General features: G+C 45.8%; 1 protein-coding gene across 6 annotated transcripts in view; it reads right to left on the reverse strand.

The window, feature by feature from the left end:
- KDM1B (lysine demethylase 1B) overlaps nt 1-19302 on the reverse strand; it is a 59894-nt gene that overhangs the window by 24926 nt on the left and 15666 nt on the right. For all 6 annotated transcript variants that reach the window (XM_036994311.2, XM_036994312.2, XM_036994309.2 and 3 more), the window contains 10 exons: nt 17246-17284; nt 14995-15199; nt 13291-13475; nt 10714-10890; nt 10197-10271; nt 7442-7579; nt 6347-6518; nt 3574-3701; nt 2552-2683; nt 1862-1936 (listed from right to left, as the gene is read on the reverse strand). In XM_036994311.2, coding sequence (XP_036850206.2) covers nt 1862-1936; nt 2552-2683; nt 3574-3701; nt 6347-6518; nt 7442-7579; nt 10197-10271; nt 10714-10890; nt 13291-13475; nt 14995-15199; nt 17246-17284 — 1326 coding nt within the window. The remainder of the gene's footprint in view (nt 1-1861; nt 1937-2551; nt 2684-3573; nt 3702-6346; nt 6519-7441; nt 7580-10196; nt 10272-10713; nt 10891-13290; nt 13476-14994; nt 15200-17245; nt 17285-19302) is intronic.

Genomic DNA, 19302 nt, shown 5'->3' on the forward strand with positions numbered 1-19302 from the left:
GGGGGGCGTGCATGCAGTGCAGGACCACACGGGAGGGTGAGAATGGGGGGTTGCTGAATGCCAAGCACCCATCTACCATCACTCTCATCAAAAAAGTGGTATAGCTGCCTTGAACCCCAACTCCAAGGTCACAGGGGGGTCCAAGTTCCTCCTGAGATTTGTTGCTATTTTCTGCCACATGAAAATTTTATCAAGGATAAAGCATTTTCTCTATCCTCAATCTGGTTATAGGTAATAGTTCATGCAACCTCCCTCCCCTCCAAGAAAACAAGATTTGTTTTCTCTTGGATCTATAAAAACTGCAAGGAAATAAGATCTAGATGCTTTCTCCATGACAAAAAAAGGTTTCAAAGCACATGAACTTAGGTAAACAAATGTGCAAAAGATACAAACACAGCCTGGTAGGGAACGAAAGCTGGATCTTGGTGGAAGCAGCCTGGACTGAATTACAGTTTGTCAATGTTATCAGTGTATCACGTTGAGCTGGAAATCTTTCACTTACAAGCTGAGAAACTTCCAATTCAAACCAGGTGATGTGTGCTGACTACCATAAAAATAAAAATATTTGCTTTCAACATTTCAGCGCAGGCTTTGGACATGGCCTGAAGCTATGCCCATTAATTTCTGTGGAACTAATGCCAGAATGTGAAGAGAGACCCATGGCATCTGGGTCAGGCACAGGGCAACCCAGCAGAGAAGCCAGACCAGGATGTTGCTGGACACCCAGAGGCAGAGTCACAAAATACACAGGGTTGAGCCATCAGCTCTTTCAATTTTAAAAATGGGTATTTAAAAAAAAAAATGTGCCACCATGAACTCACAATATTAGCCTAATTCTCATCGAGGGGCCCACAGGTAAGGACACGGGTTGCCCAGAGGTTCTCAGCTCTGGCCATGTGTCAGAATCACGGGGGAAGCCTTACAGATGTGACCAGACCAGTTCAATGAGAATGTCTGTGCGGGGGGGGGGGGGGGGGGTTCCAACTGTTCTTGTAAATCACCCGCAGGTGATTCTAATGTGCATCCAGGATTGAAAACCACTTCTGGTCCAAATATACTACTACTCTAACTACCCAGCTAGGGAGTGGCAGAAATAACATGAGGCCACATACCTCTGGACTTACATCCATACCCCTGTTTTTCCCACTTGACATGCAATCCTTTATTTCTGCATGCATGTCAAGGCCTGGGAAATACTTTCAGGTAACAAAGTATAGAACATGGCTAGTCCAGGACCTAAGGACAGTTCATCAGTTGTATTTTTTTGGAAATCACTTCATATATAATTAAATTTAAATAAACTTATAGGGTTTATTAAGCCCTCCTCCACCCCCGGGTAAGCACCTTTGTTTCCAATACTGCAGAAATCTCAGTGTAATTTCATCTGATTACATTACAGCCTTTCCTTGTCTACCTACTAAAGATATTTACAAAAAATTCAAATAATATGAAAGTATTTCTGCCCATCTCAAAATGAAAACAGAGCTTTCTTGATTAGAAAAATGGTTACATCATGAAACAAATCAACAGACTAAAAAAATAAACCCCAACAAAACTAGACTTTAGTATATGATACTTCCCACATTTAGTTGGCCAAAAAATTTTCTTGTTCAATTCTCAGGATGAATGTACCATAGAACCCACTTAAATAAACACCTTTCAGAACCCATCTGCTGCAAATCTAGATAGTGTTAAATTAAATCAGATTTTCACATTTACACACAACTAAGTGGACATACATAACTCTTCAGAAATCAAACGAGATTCCAGGCAGATTGCCAGAGACAAACATCTTGGTGGAAAAGATTGTTTCCCTCATGCCCAGGCCCCTGGCGACACGGGGAGAAATGCCAGGACTCACCTTTTGGGCCGTATACCCCGTCCCATCGGTAATGGTGACATGCACTTCCTCTCCAGAATAATCTACACTCTGCACCTGCTCAAGAAGAGCAATTTGAAAAACATAATGAGGGCCGGAGTCGTAGGATCCAGGACCCATTCCAATTCTCGCATTATGTGAGTTTGCGTCTCCGAGGCCATGGAGGATCATTTCCTGGTATTTGGAGATCTAAACAACAGTCCCAGCTAACTTCAGGGGGCCATCACTCAGCCACAAGTTACACACTCTATGTCAGAGTATGGAAAATCATTGTAATATAGTGGGAAGGGAAATATGCATGTAAACAACTGTCCCTGTGATTATAATATCAGAAAGTACAAATGCACAGGGGCAGATATTTGAAGGGAAAATTTAAGAGCAAAAATAATTGCACTGAGTCAGCGAGTTTGTCAGCAACTCGAACGTTGTATCATTAATGAAAATGCATCTGACCCACTACTGCTTCCAAACAGCAGCAGTTACATGACTGAAGCAGATGATGCCACTCATCACAGGCTGTGACTGTACCAGGAAAGCACGTGGAGACTGAACGTACAGGCAGCACCTGTCTCCTGTGTGAGCCACATGCCCCAAACTTCACGTCCTCCAAAGCCAAGCCAAGCCAGGGCTGCCCACCGAGTATTGGGAAGCCTCACCGCTCTTGATACTCACTGGAGATCGGAGCCGAATATCTAGCCCTTCAGCCAGTTTTTCAATGATGACTGAGTAGCCGGGAGTTAGGAGAGTGTGGTCACCAGCAAACTGTGCAAAGAATTCATTGTGGTCCCAGGAGCGAGCAGACACCTGGGGAACAACAGGAGAGGCTGGGCCCAGAGAGGCAGCGTGACCCCTTGAGCCTGGCCAGAGGGACAATAAAGGGTCCCTAGGGGTGGGAGCCACGAGGCAGGAGGGCAGAGCCGCAGAGCAAAACCCTAAGGGAGGAGACGAGCAGCCCAACCTAGGCGGGCAGCACAGCCAAGGAAGGGCCCTCGCAGGAGCACACAGTAGACATGCCCTGGCAGTGGGAAGCAGGCCTTGGTAAAGACACAAGGTGTATTCGTTTTCAGTGACCCTTGCAAAGGAGAAGTCCATGACAGTGCATCTGCATTTCATCAGCTCCCTATGTAACTATGCCACCTATCTGTCTTCACACAAGCTCTAGAGAGGCTGAAAGGAGCAGAATCAAATGAAGACAGAGGCCCCGAAGAGGACAGGCAGGGCGGGGCATCCGTGACCTGCGATTCACGGTCCAGAATATCTGAGCGCTGAGACCGCAGCTGGTGAAATCAGGCAGGTTTACATGCGCTCTGGCAGCATGAACAGCCCGTAACTGCACGTGCATTTCTCTTGGGGTCTCGCGAGTGTTTTCAGAGCGTGCACGGTGCCACAGAAATGCCTCCGGGCCCCTCCCGGGTTCTCCCAAGAGCCTGCCTGTTCTGAGTTTACTGACTGAGCTGCTTCACAGACATTATTTGAAGAAAGGATTGTTTCTCTTGCTTCTAAAAAAACAAAGTTTCAAAAACCACTGGGGGCATTAATATGCTCTGAAGTCGTGGTTTTTGAACTTCTAAGCAGCAGCACCATTGTTTCCTGCTATCCAAAGCGGCCCGGGCTCAGCATTTCGCTATGTAAGATACACACACAGACCCAAGATCAGGCTTTCCGGAAGCGCATGCGCCTCGGCCCCGGCGCACCTGGTGCAGGTTACTGCCGCAGGCATACTCCAGGTTGCTGAGGTGGAACTGGAGCACCTGCTCTTCAAGGTCACTGAACTGGATCCCCGATTCCTTAATGAACGCTTGGTAGATCTCCTCTATCTTTTCTGCAATGAGAAGGGGTCGAGGCAGAAACAACGGCCTTAACATTGTGTTCTGACTCTATTCTGTGCTTTCAATCCCCTCCACCCCAAACATCCCCGACTCCCAAGTCCTCCCCCAGGGAAGCTCGGGGCAGGGGGTGGCATCTCAACAAGGCTGGTTCCTCTCAGGAAGTAAACGCTTATCTTAACCGGTAACAAAATGATGCAGGCTCTGTATGCTCAACCATCTTTCATTTCTGCCTAGTTGAAAAACTGTTTTTTCTTTTGATCAAGACCTAGCAGAAGCACCCCCTGCCCATATAGACACACACACAGAGAATTCCCGTTCCCTATCTGACCCCACTGCCAGCCCCTGAAAGTCAGATTCTCATAACATCTCACCTCAAGACACCCATAATAGACTGACTATGTGCTAGCTTCTCTCCCAGGGTCTCTCGGTCACGGACGTTCACCACGTCAGCCCTCTGCTCCATGCCTCTAATCACTGGCTCTTCACAGCCTCTACAATAAAATCCAAACCCTAGCATATCTTTAGCCTCTCCAACGATAGCGACTACTCCCTGCCCACTGCACAGGCTCTGCTGCGCTGCTGTGCAACCTCTTCCTGGCAAATTCCAGCCCTGCAAGGTCTGCTGCCCCCACACCCTTCACCGGAGTGCCCTCCCCATGCCAACCCCACCCGTCCTTTCCAGCCCAGCACCACCTGGCCATGACCAGCCCCGGGAATCGCTCCTTGGTATCAGCCCCAGCTCTCACCTATCCCATCCAACTGGAACTTTCAACCACGTGTACACAGCCCTGGGATACGTTCCAATTACCATGTTAGATTCCTTTTTTCCCCTGCTTGTGGGGAGGCTCATGGCTGATAAATTGAAAGACTCTTAGCACAGGCTGCTTCTCTCTAACCTTCCCAGTGATGATGCCATCCAACACGCACTGCAGCCTAAAGCTCCTATATCTTGTGCACTTACTTGACCAGAACAAAACTAAGAATCAGCTAACTTTTTTTTTTGACAACCCTAGATTCTACAATTTTCCAATTCTTCCACCAGACTGTACAGTGGGGATGTCCATGCACCTCTGGATTTGTGCCAGGCTTTTGCCCCTAGACCGCTGGATTTTGGGCCCCTTGCAGGATGTTCTTGTAACAGTCCCATGCCTGCTTCTTAACTGTGCAGTTTCTGCCTGCCTTTATGTTTAGAGATTTGGGAAGCAAGATTGCTAGAGTAGTGTATACAATTAGGTATAAACAGACTGAGAGAAACCTTACTGTGATTTTTATGTAATATGAAGATTTTGTATATGGATAGTATTTATGGTAAATAATATTATAGTTAAAAATATTTATGTTAACTAACATATGCTTGGTGAAATTAACTCCAGCATCTTAGTATTGACAGGTTGGTTTTCCCAGCTCTGTGCTAATAAGGTGAGACGTCACACAGCTGAGATACTGCCAGGCAAAATAGGACTGAAGGTTTACACAGGGACATGTGCATTAATATTAAGGTTTTTCCAAAAAAATAACAGTAAGATGAAATACCTATTGATATATATATAGCTGACCCTTCCTTAAGAACTTTTTTAAGTAAGGCCAAGACAAAGCAATATTGCTAGCATTTTTGTGTGGTGACCCTGAAAGAAGTATTTAAAAACCTCATCCAGTGCCTGCCAGCCCTGTGCCAACAGTAATTCACTCCTGCAGGTCGGCCCACTTGTCCTCAATTCCAGAAAATTCCACAGCTCACTGCTTGGTCTGGACACTACCATGTTTGATCAAATGGTCCACCCACCCCCATGCATTTCTGAAAATGTTCTGTCATGGCTTGTTGGTCAACACTTACTCCGGGTGATGAGTGTGGGTCCAGAGGTGGTGGGTTGGGACAGGTGAGGAGGAGGGGCAGGATAAGAGACAGGGAACCCCTGCTACCGGGAAGTGAGTCCCCAACAGAGATGGGAAATACACCAGGGTGAGGAACTGAGAGCCCTTGCGAAGGAACAGAGTTGAAGCCAGCTAATACCCTGCAAAATGAGTTCAAATGTTCCCCCTTTAAGAAACTCTGCCATGCTTCCAAGAGCTGCGAGTGAATATACTCAGGTCAAAAACTGTAGGTTAAATAAATATCAACATAGCAACAGGGTAGAATCTCAGCTGGCACCCTCAAGGAAATGAGTCAGATGGTCAAGTTTTCTAAAGGGTTGAGGGTTATTAACTACCATTTAAGTACCCAAGCCTTAAGATTTTTGAATTAAAATTCTTAAAATGACAATCACATTGCATTCTCCAACAAAATACACTGAACATTTCTTACCCTCTTGGCCAAACAAAAGGAAAAGAAATCCTGGCATACAGAAAGTCTTGTCTAGAAAAGACATGACGTGGTGGCTGTCCATTCACCACGGGCTTACCGCATTTCCTTAAAAGTCAGCTCCTCTGGGAAATGCGATCGAACATTTAAACACCAGAAACCACGTACAGTAAGATCTGCACGTGTGCACACAAGCAGCTCCAGGTCCGTACGGAAGCTCGGCTCCCCTGTGGGGATGGGCACGCAGGCTCATCGGTCCCAACGGGACGCCCCGAGGACCGCGTGGACAGCCGAGGCTGGGAGGCACAGGCGCACGGCCACAGCAGCGCCTCCGCGTACCTCCTAAAGGGACGTCCTGCAGCTGAGTCTTGTCCTTCCTCCACTCAGAGACGACGTCCAGGAGAGCATTGAAGTGGAAGTCCATGCGCTTGTCGATGGCGGGGTCGGTGACTCTCCCGCCTTCCTGGACCAGGTCACACCTTTCTCCAAATTTATGCATGCTGACGCCAAGCTTTAAGACAATAAAAATAACAAGGTCAACAATAGTCCCTGGAAAACATATATAGAGGTTCTAAGCTGAAATCAGACAGAGCTCTGAAGGCAAAAATGGCCCAGCACCTTTCAAATGTACAGCTCAATATGCTTAAGGGGAAGGGCAGCAAAAGCAGGCAGTGGAAACGGAGCACGGAACCTGAGAGGTTATTTATGAGGACCTGAGGGTCGGAGCACTGCTCCCAGACCTCACGCTGCCGCGTTTCAGAACGTGGCCCCGGGCGTCCGCTGCTGTGGCTGTGCCTGGCCTCTCCTTGCTCGACACGCGGCCTCCTCTGCGGACGCCCGTGTAATGAGCACGCACACACACACACACACACTCTCACGGCAGTTCAGCTGAATTTACAGCCAATGAATATTTCCGGGAAAACTTGGCTCCTGCCAGGTCTTTATAGAAACTATGTAGGGTTGCCTGATAAAGTCAGGTTGCCCAGGTAAGTTTAACTCTCAGATAAACAACAAATAACTTGTTTTCTTAGCATAAGTATGTCCCAACTATTGCATGCCAAACATCCCATGCAATAGTTGGGACATACACTAAAACATTACGTTTATCTGAAAATCAAATTCAACTGGGCATTCCATGCTTTTATTTGCTTGATTCAACAAATGATGAGCTAATCAAGCAGCCTGCATATAACACACAAACATAATTAAAAATCTTAAAAAAGAAAAAAATACATATTTTAAGCCCTCTAGTTCCACCTTCACAGAAAGGAAGAACCATTACTGTTTTTACGTACTTTGCAGAGGGGATGAGGGATTTGTTCTGGAGTTTTGTTACACAATATGTTATCTCGAAGCATATTACTATCACACACAAGCACAATGACACAACTTTTCCATCTCTTTATCTACAATGCAAATCGGAAAGAAACCCACTTGTTCACACATCAGTGCTATTGGGTTGTTAATACAGCCATTGACAATCTGGGCTCCTCTTCCCACCGTGACGCCTTTAAAAGATTTGTCATCCCAGACTCGGCCTCCAATTCTGTCTTTGGCTTCCAGGATAGTCACCTACAAAGACAATCAGAGAAGCTGGAACGGTCTAAAGCAGTACCACACACGCAGCTCCGTACTTGGCTAAGGTGTCGTGTCACCAGGGAAACGGCTTTAAGAGGGCAGCGTGAACAGGAGCCGAAGTAGATGTCGAAACAAAGTCCAGATTCTAGCGAGGAGTAGACGAATGGTCTGCTGGAGAGACCCCTCAAACACGTTCCTCTCAAATCCCATGGCGATAAGATTTGATGATGCAGAGCAAGGAAGGCACGGTGAAAGCTTCTACTAAGTAGTATTCCATAATTTTAAAAGTACTATTAACAACTCAGTGAAAGGTGATTTTTTTTCCTACGAAATATCTATGTATGTAGCAAAATTCCTGTAGCATTGCAAATCGTCCTTAACTTCTCTAAGATAGGACTATTTATTTATATATGTATTTTACTGGTGTGCAGGTGTGGCAAATGCTTTATTGTTTGAATTGATGAATTTCAAAACTTTTTACTGATTTTAGTTTATATATAAATATTCTACTGGTTTCAGATAAACGACTTAGTGATTCATCAGTTATATACATTATTAAATTGTCACCCTAACTGTAGCTGCCATGTCACTGGACAAAATTTTATAATACTTTGAGCTACATTCCCTCTGCTGTACTTCTACCCATGGCTAAATTATTTTGTGACTGGAAGTTTGTACCTCTGTCCCCTTCACCTATTTCACCTGCCCCTTCCCCTTAATCATCAGTCTGGTCTCTGTGTTTATGAGTCTATTTCTGTTTTGTTTGTTCATTTATTTGTTTTTCAGATCCCAGGTGTAAGTGAAATCATAAGGTATTCCTCTTTCTCTGGCTGATTTTCACTGAGCACAATGCCCTCTAGGTCCATCCATGTCAGTGCAAATGGCAAGATCTCTATGACTAATTTTTTTTTTAAATTGTATGTCACTTTATCTACTACAATAGATAATATATAGATTATAATACAGGCTTGGCCTAAGCAGGTGGGCTCGCCCACCCAGACTATTTTATCTCCTCCCATTTCTAACGCTGGGCAGCAGGAGGAGCCGCCTCCGGGTGGGCGGCCCTGGGACACAAACCGCTACACTTCCCGGGTCGCACTCACCAGAAACATGAGCCTGCTTCAGTTTAAGGCAGTCACTTCAGTTCTGGATCCCCGAAAGGGCTCCCCGGAACTGCTCGGGAAGTCCCTGACCTAACCTCTCTTACATTACTCAGAGGCATCTATTTCCTAACCAGGAGAGGGGTGGGCGGTCTCTGTGGGGGGGCTCCCTCATCACCAGGCAAGAAAAAGGGGAGAGTAACAGAGGCCCTCATATTCCTCCTCCTCAGACCTAAATTCCTCATTTTCTCCAACTGGGAAAGCTATTTATGGTTCTACCCTCCCCACCCTCTTTCCTGACTTCATATCAACACGTAACCGTTTATTTCTAGTGTCTTTTTAGTGTAAGAGGAAAGCTGAACATCAAAGACAGCCTCCTAGAGTTTGGATATTAATAACTTTCCCTGTAATCTGTGGGTTTCCCAAGTAAAAAACAAATGAGAAACACTGGCCCTATATCTAACACTAAAATAAACAAATGATCAATTAAAATGCCTCATAGCTTAATACCACCGAGTACTCTGAAAGGCAAACTCATTTCCTGTAAATCCAAATCAGATTTCTCGGACGAAAAAAATCTCTCTTAAGCACAACTATTGAAAATTTTTCATCTCAGAAACTTGTCCCGCAGAGAAGACATGGTGAAAAAGAAGCTGTCATTTTTTTAGCCAGACAGAGAACAGAGAAGGGACTAATTCAATTTTACCAAATTGATTTTTCACGTTCGGTTTAACTGAAAAGCAAATCCTTGCAAAGTAACTTTCTAAAAAGGAGAAATGTGTCAGACCTAGGAAATAAGAGAAATCCAGGGGATGGTTAATTTAAATGAATTTAATAAAAATTAGACACTGAATTGCACTTTTTTTTAACGATAGTCCCTATTTTGGCTAATTTTGAACAACTGGAATAAGGCAACATATCAGATAAAAAGAAAAACTATCCTACCTTGGGAAAGCAGGTTACCTCAGATACATACAGTGCTCTAAAATCATACAATTATGTCTTAACCATGGTTTAACTAATTCAATCCTGCTTCCAAAAGCAAGTATTTTTGTTTTCCAGAGGAAGATGCAAAGTGTGCCTTGATTTGCTTAAGAAAATTTTAACTGGGAATTTCGGAAACTATTATACGAGAAACGGTGAATTTCCAAGCTGTTATTATTACTCGTCTCAAACTATTACAGAGACAAGGGCTTTTCCCCAATGTCTCCCATATGGGGTCAGTAACCACCTGTCAAGAATTCTGCTGTAATAAAACTTACAATCTCTTCTGACTTGCTTGTGAAGAGTCCAAAATGCTCTCCAAAGCTGTCGGGAATTTCTCTTTTAACTACCTCTCTTCTAGTAAACCAATTTCAGATTGTGTATCTTTTCTAGGCTCCCTTGTAAAGACAGAAAGGTATACTGTATTTAGCCTTCTTTGCTAAAATCACGACCTGGTTTCTGAGTCTTAGAAAACTTGGACCTGAAGGTTAACCACTCGTTTCTATCTCCACGTCCCGAAATCTTACCTTAATTCCAAAGTTATGCAGTTGCCTCGCAGCTGCTAAGCCTGCCGGACCAGCCCCAATGATGATGACTGATTTCTTTAGGAAAGAAAAAAGGAACAAAAATCCAACTAGAGCAACAAAAACAATGCACTGTTCTAGTTTAATCTAGAAGGTATCCCAAGTAAATGTTGGTTCACCTACATTTCTCTGATGTCTGTCAGAATTTCTTTTCCTAAAGAATACAGTGCTACACTGATGGGCAGTGACTGTACTGGGGTGTGGGTGGGGACTTGATAATATGGGTAAATGTAGTAACCACATTGTTTTTTCATGTGAAACCTTCATAAGAGTGTATATCAATAATAGCTTAATAAAAAATTAAAAAAAGAAAAAGAAAACAGTGCTACTTGTAAGTAATCTCTTCCTCTTTTCTACAGTGTACGGAAATAGTGCTCAATCTTCTCCCCGCCAGAGACACACTTACTGTACAAAAGGGATAATGTGATGACCAACGGTGTGGCTCGCTGGCGTCACTTACACTGTGGTAATCTTTAGGAAGAAGACGCTGGTCGGCACCGACACTGAGAACTCCCGTGTTGATGAGACCTTTCCTCGTCATAAAATAAAGGATCCTCTCCACTTCCTGAACACATCGGATGCGCACGAGCCCCCGGACGATGATGTGAGGAATACATTTCGGCGGAGTAAGAGCTTCCTGTGTTTGGAAATAAAACTAAACTGTTCAAACAAACAAAAAAACAACTCTTCATTCCTCATAAAGTTAAACATAGGATTACTACTGCATGATTCAGCAGTTCCACTCCTGCATGTACCAAAAAGAACTGAAAACGTACGTCCAAATGGAATTCATAGCAACACTGTTCAAACTGCCATCCATCAGTGGGTGCGTGGGTAAACAAAATGTACTGGGGGCCATAAAAAGAAATGAAGTAGTGACCCGTCCTACATCAATTGAAAACACCATGCGAAGTTGTTACTTACAGAAGGCCACAAACCGAATGAATCGATTTATTTGAAATACCCAGAAAAGGCAAATAATACAACTCTGTAGATTAGTGTTTTGCCAGAGGCTCGATGAGGGAAAAATGGCAAGTCACTGCTTAGTGGATGTGGAGTTTCCTCTCGGGGCACGAGAAAGTTCTGTAACTAGACCATGGCGATGGTTGTACACAGCATGTGCTTAATACTGACGAATGAACTGCACATTTTGCAACGCTTTAAGTGGTCAATATGGGAAATGTTACTTTGTGTATATTTTACAGCAATAAAAAGAGCTCTCGGGGTAATTCAAACCCATCACTCAGCCCTAAGACACAGCGAGATCACAGGGAGGCCTGCCTGGGGAAGAAACAGAAGAAAAAAGGGGCAGAAGAAAAGAGGGCACTCCGAGTCCTGCCACCTACGATTCCCCTTGCCGAGAAGGACCCCCACGCCAGAGGGCAGGCCGCACTGCGAGCGCACCCCTGGGTCAACGACTCGAACAGTGGCGGCCACTGCGACACCCCGGCGGCAGGACAAGCTCGGTTCTCATCACTGATAAGACGTGGTGGGGGGGAACCAGAAAGTTTAAGGAAAGACATTGCCTTTCTCTGCTCAACCCAGCCTTGGCAAGGCCTTGGTCCATTTCAAACATTCGAAAGAGATGCAGCCTCGGCCTGCATCACGAAGTTACAACAGGCACAGAGTTTAGCAGGGGTGAGTCCTCACTTCTGGCCTCTCCTCTGCACGTCACCAACCCCCGTCCAACGGAGCCCGATCACGGGAAGATGACCATATATTCAAAATATTCATGAAATAACACGCACAACATTGGCTCAGATTGCTGAAGGAGATAAAAACCTCTGCACTCATGAAGTTAAAAAGTCATTCCAAAGTCTTCAATTCCTTCAAAGCGACCGTATTTATGACTTTCTACTAAAGGATTAAGTATATAATACATACTATATTCATATGTAGTATGTGTGTCTATATATATATGTATGTATATGTAAGTATATAGAAACAGTTATATATATACTTGTATAAGTATATATAATACATCTTATTAAAAGTTGAAGTAGATCTAGGCTCACAAACTCAGGATTTTTTTCTATGAGGCTTTTTCCCAGTATAAGACAATTTCACAGTCAAGTAAAAAGAAATGCAAAGAAAACTGAATCTGAGGCTATTTCTGAAAAGTGTATATTTACAACTTATTTACAGGAAATTCTGACCACAATTGTGTTCAGTTCAGCCAGTGTTTATTGAGCACCTGCCCCAAGCCTTCTGGGAGGAAATGAGCAATTCTGCCTTGCCCCGCCTACGTGCCCGGGTATAATTCTGTGAACGGCACTAAGAGCTGTACCTCAGTCAGGTCCCCTCATCCTAGAGTATGAGTCCATTCTGATCCAGTGATGTGCCAGTGGAGGGCGGGAAGCGGACAACTTTCTCTGACCAAGATTACTTTGGCAACCTTGCAAAATGCTCTGCATTCAGCAGCCACTCAAGTAATTGAAGAAGAAATTACTACATCAGAAAACACTAGGTTCAGGCAAGCTTTTGTTTAAAACCAAAAGCTCATATTCCATTAGCCCCATCCCTTTCCAGGCAAGTGCCGTGTGAGGCCCCAGACATTCATTCAGTCCCAAGAGAGGGCGAAGCCCTGGCCTCAGCTGTCTGAGTAAATGGGTAAACAGGAGTCCCCACCCGCCAGGGGCTTAGGACCCAGTCTTGGATGCCTGCTTGCTTTTCCTTGTGGCATTGCCACTGAGACTCTGGGCGCCAGACTTCGCACCTTAAACTCACTGACGGGAGAGTCAAGAATTCTGCTAACATACAGTCCGGAGCGGTGGTTCTCAGCAAGAGGCTGTGCACCCATTTGGCAATATCTAGAGACAATGCTGGTTGTCACAGGTGGGGGAGCTACTGGCACCTAGTGGGCAGAGGTCAGGGATGCCGCTAAACACCCCACATGCGCAGGAGGTGCGCCCTGCCCCCAGAGTATCCACCCAGAAAGTCGGCGGGGCCGAGGCGGAGATCCCTGACGGGCAGCTCCCGGCCCTGAGGGGCAGCTCTCGTCCCCCCGCAGGCGTGTCCGCCACGCCCGCACACTCGCCTTGCAGCTGGCGTACCACAGCGCGAGGACGAGGTTCCTCAGGGCCAGGTACATGGTGGGGTCCCGGGAGTACTCCGGGAACTCGTAGAGCTCGTCCAGCTCCATCACGTCCGGCCGCACGCACAGGGCTTTGCCGCACTCGTTGGGCTGGTAGAAGGGCTGGAAGTACCGGTTCATGCCTGGAACTGACAGGAGACACAAACGGGGGGTCCTACAGGCTGCACCCTCTGCATGTGCGTGAGCCGGGCAGCGAAGCCACGAACGCGGCCTCGACAGCTCCCCCGTCCGTCCTCCACAACGACTTCTGCTTCCTCCGCCCATCAGACCAAACGGGCGTGAAATCAACAACTGTGTTTCCCATTCTTTCTTAACAGATTTCATGTCCATGGTATGGGAAAAAAAATATTTAAGTTTTCATCGTGGTAAAAAGCACATACCATAAAATCTGCCCTGCCAATCATGTTTAAGGGTGTCGCTCAGCAGTGTTAAGTGTGTTCATGCTGTACAACTGACCTCCTGAACTTCGTCTTGCAAGACTGAAACTCTAAACCCACTGAACACCCATTCTCTGTGGACGTTCCTCACGTATTTTCAGAGTGACTTTTATTGGAACTTCTCTGATTATAAAATGGATAGATTCACAGAAGTAAGTAACCACCACCAAGCCCTGAGAGTCCTTGAGCGGCAGGCTACACTGAACGGTACAGTCCATCCTTAAATCTGTCTCTATGAATAGAGAATATTAATACATTACGTATTTGTTTTTACAATACTGAAAAACACTCTATAGAAATGCTGTTTTTTAACCTGCTTTGCAAGAACACTGTCCCATGTCATGAAGTATGACATCAGTGGCCATACAGTATTTTCTTATTTTTTAACCATATGTAATCACTGGACATCTAAATTTCATCCAGTAATTTCACGATGATAAACAATGCAACACAAACTTAGATTTATGATAATAAGTTTGATAGTTCATGCAAGATAAATTCCCAGGGCCAAAGAGTATATACAGTCAGGCCTTTGACTCACACTGCTAAACTGTCCTTCATGAACGCAGACGCCTGCTAGTCCCAGAGAGCCTGCTTCATTCCGCCTAAATTAACCGCAGGAGTCAGCACGTCAGCTTTGATAGCAGCCATGTCTGCATTTTCAGATGGCCCGTTGTGATTAGCTAAAAACCTTGTGAGAGGACCGCAAGGGTCAAAATCTATTTGCACCATTAACTATGAAGCTTGCTTATGTGCAGGCAGATCTAGAATTCATTCTTGCTTATACACCGAAAATTTTAAAGATTCCTGTAAATGGTCAACAGCATGCCTGCCCTGACCTGAAATTTTGAATTTTTGCAAGAGTGGATTGTTTTGCTGAGATTATCAACGGCATAATTAGACAGAGAAGACTCAGAGAGAAAAAAAGGGTTGCTCGTGTAGTCGAAACTCCTTCTGGCACATCAGAGTTTACATCATCAAACCACGCGGCCACCCAACTTCCAAATACATACTTGTCAACGCACATCCCTGTGTGTTCACCGGGCAGGTGCTGCAGGCTTCCCAAATTACCGAGGGGAAAGTGACCTGTGCCCGGTATACAAAGGCTACAACTGCTCCTGACACAGCCAAACCCGGGACCCAACGCTGCCACGCACGCTTCCAGGGGCGGGGAGGGCGGGGAGCAGGGAGGGCCGGGCCCAGTTCTCACCCGGGGCGGCGGGGGCCGCCTTCGAGGGCTCCAGCTTGCCGGGGCTGGCGCTGCAGGCTGCGCGGCTGGTGCTGGCGCAGGACGGGCTCATGCCCACACAGTCGGGGTAGTAGGCGGACAGCAGGGGCGCCGCCATGCTGTCTTTCAGCAGCGGAGGCAGGATGAGCATGGAGTACCACCAGTGGCTGGACACCTCCGACACCCTCTGCAGTGGGGCAGAGCGAGGCAAGGGCGGGAGGAAATGTTCGGCAGGTTCGGCCAAGGACGGGGGAGGATTCCCTTCAGGCCCTTCCTCCCCAAGCCTTCTGCTCTGCCTCCACCCCTGTCCCCGCTCGGAAAATCCCACCCACACCGGCTGACGATACTGCAAGCCTAGGTTTAAGTCTGACATGTGACATTTCTTTCTGTTCAGTAACCGTTTACCTTCCATCCCCCATTTTTTACTGAGGATCTGAAGATAACTGAAATGGTGAACGTGGGCAGAAAAAAATAATTCTCTAGCATTGTTGCTTTTCGCCAGAGGCTACTAAAACATCTTCAGAGAAAAGTGCACAACAATCATCAAAATAAGATGCTAAATGTAGAACAGAACGAAAAAAACTATTTCAGTCTTCAAATACCTGATCACATTCCAGAGTTGCTTTAACACAGGGAGTCATCGGGTCAAAGTAACCCCACGATGACTGACTATTGGAATAAAATCGAGTGTACTTGGCCTCTACGGTACCACTGCCACGGGTCCTGGAACAGACAGCCTTTTCTAAACGTCATCTTGAATGTACGCCCCAAGAATCATGACAGTCTGATGGGGGATAAACCTTGGGGCCAGGGACCCTCCGATGTCAGTTCCCCAGGCCCGACCGAATACCACCTGCCACCAGACAAGGGCTTGAGAGCTCGAGGCCAACAGGGAGGATCCCCTCTGTGGACGCCCTTCTGTTTGCCCTGGAAACTCACAGGGTCCAAACCCGAAGCACACATTCTCTTGCTCACTACATGTTGGTTTCAGTCTTCTAGGCTCTAGAAGCGTGAGACGATGAATCCCTGTCGCTTTACGCCACCCGTTTGCCGTGGTGATTTGTGCAGGCCAAGGGCACTAACGTGGGCACTCAATTTAGGAACTGTTTAAAAGTGACCCGAGAATCCACAGAAAACAGTCGAGTTAGGTGATATGTCTATAAACCTGCCCCTGACTCTTTCTTAACCAAACTCAAAAATAAATAACTAGTAGATGAACATCCAGGGATTCTACCAAACTTGTAAAAGTTCTTATATTCCAAGAATACAGCCTCTGTCCTGAAGTTCAGACTCTTCTGCATGCAAAATGGTCTGAATATTAGGAGACAGATTCATAAGGTCCTGTAACTGTGTTTAAGGTTATTTTTCTTTTCTTTCTATGCTTTCAGTCTATCTACTCCACATCCAGAAATTCTGTAGGCCACTGCTTTACTATGGAAATGTTTGAGGGTTCAAATAATTATTTTGTTAAAGTGTATGTGTACGTGTGCGTGTGTGGGGGTGTGTGTGTGTGTGTGTTTGTGTATCTCATACACAACAAAACAGATTTAAAACAGATTTGCTTGGTATCAATTCTCTTTTGTCTAAAAACCAATCACAGTCCCTGAGTTTCAGACATCTAGGAAAACTGAAAATTAACAATCCTCAATCACTGAAATGCAGAATAACTCAGAACCTCAGAATTTTAGGAACTCGGAAATTTAAAAAACCATTTTGTGAAACAAATGGATGTGGTCCCAGGGCCCGTGGAGTCTGGCAGCCGAGACAGCAACATTCCCTAAGACAATGACAGGCGCCGGGCTCTGCCGGCGGGGGAGGTGCCCCACCCACCACGGGGCGGGCAGGGCAAGGCAGCTGAGCTGAGGTCGGACACCCGGGAACACCCTCGCAGCTGGATCTGGGCCACGACCATCAAATGATGGTCCTCCTGTTCTTTTCTTAGAAGGCATCAAGCAGAGGTGAGGTCACAAAGTCACCCACGAAAAACAAGCCTAACAGTGTGGCTGTTGGAGTAAGACAGCGATTCAACTTCACCTTTTCTTAAGTTGGGGGGTAATGACCCGCGCTGCCACTATGGCTGGTATTCCCATCACAGTCACCACGCCAGATTGAAAGCCTTTGACCAGCAGCCAGATAAAGGCACTCGTAAAGCTCTTAGAGTTACTTACGTAGAGTACTTATTTGTTTTTGAAGGCACAGTGAACTCCAGTGCAGAAAATGCAGAAATACTCACCAGATCCTCCGGAAGGGAACAATGATCCGAGGTCTCAGGCTGCAAAAGAAAACCACGTGTTAATTGGGTTTACTTATAAAATATAGTTTTAGTGTCAATTTACCCTCAATAAGATACAACTTTGCATCTATCAGGCTGGCAAACGACCCAACTGATTAAACACCACAGGAGTAAAGCAGCTGCTCCCTCGAGGGTGTGGGGGGATCTAACGGTGCAGTAAGGCTCTGGGAGCAACTGGACAGGATATGAAACTCCTGAATGCATGACAACTTGGCATCATCTTGTATGACTGAGGATGTACATACATGTCCAGCAATTCTAATCCTGCTGTACTTTCCAGAGAGACCCGTGCACATGTGTGCCAACGGAAGTATTAGAAAATGCCCCAAGCACACTGTTTGCAATAGGAAAAGGCTGAACACAAGCTGGAAGTCCATCGAGGGTCACATGGATGAATAGATAACATTACATTTCAAACAATGGCCCCGGCCACGGCAATGAGAATGAACAACCTACGACTCCCCCCCGCAGGGGGTTCGCACCTCACACACGTCGTAGTGAGAGAAAGAAGCCAGACCCCCAGGAACACGCTGTCATTCTCTTCACGAGAAAGCGCGGCAAGCTGAACAGCCTCGTGGGTGGGGAGTAGGGTGGGAGGCTGTGAGTGACGGGGCATGAGGGGGCTTTGGAGGGTCTGGGGAGTATTCAGTTTCTTCACTGGGCGCTCGCCAATGCAGACTCTGTAAGAATTCATTGAGCTGTGTGTGTTTTGATGTGTGCATTTTCTGTCTGTGTGTTATATCTCGATAAAAACGTTCCCCAAGAAACTGAAGACTGGCATAGCCCATGGCCGGGCAAATCTGGCCCTTGAACATACTGCAGAGAAACCCTTGCACGTGTGGAGTGGGGGAGCAAGCGCCTCACAGGAGCGCTGCACGGAACAGCCCAACACTAGGTACAGCCTCACGTTCGTGGATGGGAGAACACATCTCGAGATAGATGTACACAGTGGATACTCCAAAGCCCTTTTTATGTAAAATCACACCTAGTGCTCAGGAACATAACACACGGAGCAGAAGGAAAAACTCACGACCCAGAGCATTAGGCATCCCCTTGAGTGCAGAGGAGAAACCTCAACACTGAGTTAAAAAGAGCAAGTGGCAGAGGAATACAAAGAATATGATACGATCCAGAACCAGCACAAAAACGTGGAAGGCCTTACATGTTGTTTAGGGTTTCATAAATAGGTACTGACTCCATCTAACAAAAGGCAGGGGAATAATAAATCCAAATTCAGGTGCCTGTTTACCCTCGCAGGGCAGGGAGAGAAAGAGAGCCGGTTGCAGGCACCCAGGGAGTCAGAGGCACTGGTCAGGCTCTGAGCTCTAAGACTGGGTGCTGGGCACATGTTTGCTTTAATTCTTTACCCCTTATATACAAATTGTAAGTCCTCTTTGTGACTATGATTCATTTCATATTAAAATAACTGCATGTACTCCATGACACAGAAATTCCATTTGTAAGAATGGACCCTACAAATACATTAAAAGATGACATAGATATAAAGCTATTCCCTGCAGCACTGCCAGTAATGATAAATGTTTACAAGTCACCTAAACCCATTCAATCGGGCAAAATTCATCCTGATACTTCCATTCAGTTGACTATTTATTATACAACCTCTGAAGAGAAAGAAATCTTTCTGTACTGATATGAAGTCATCTTTAAGATACATTAGATGACAAAAGCGAGCTCCAAAAGTGTGTGTCCTTTGCTACCATTCTGGTTAATGTTCTTTGACAAATAAGCATTTCCAGACTTTGTCCTTGACAGAATACCAAGCTGAAAAGACAAAGTAACTCTGGGTCAATAAATAACATTTAAATAAATATTTCAAAAGTACAGGGTGCAGATCGGGCAATCAGTTCAGACGGGAGCAGCAGGGTCTCAGAGGAGGATTCCTGGGGGGAAAAGAGATCTGAAAGATGTGACACCGCACTTAGAAGCTGGGACTTAAGATCCTAAGCCTTCAATTTTAAGAAAGTGGGAAGAGAGAA

Source organism: Manis javanica, chromosome 16 (genome assembly GCF_040802235.1).
Source record: "Manis javanica isolate MJ-LG chromosome 16, MJ_LKY, whole genome shotgun sequence".
Taxonomy (NCBI): domain Eukaryota; kingdom Metazoa; phylum Chordata; class Mammalia; order Pholidota; family Manidae; genus Manis; species Manis javanica.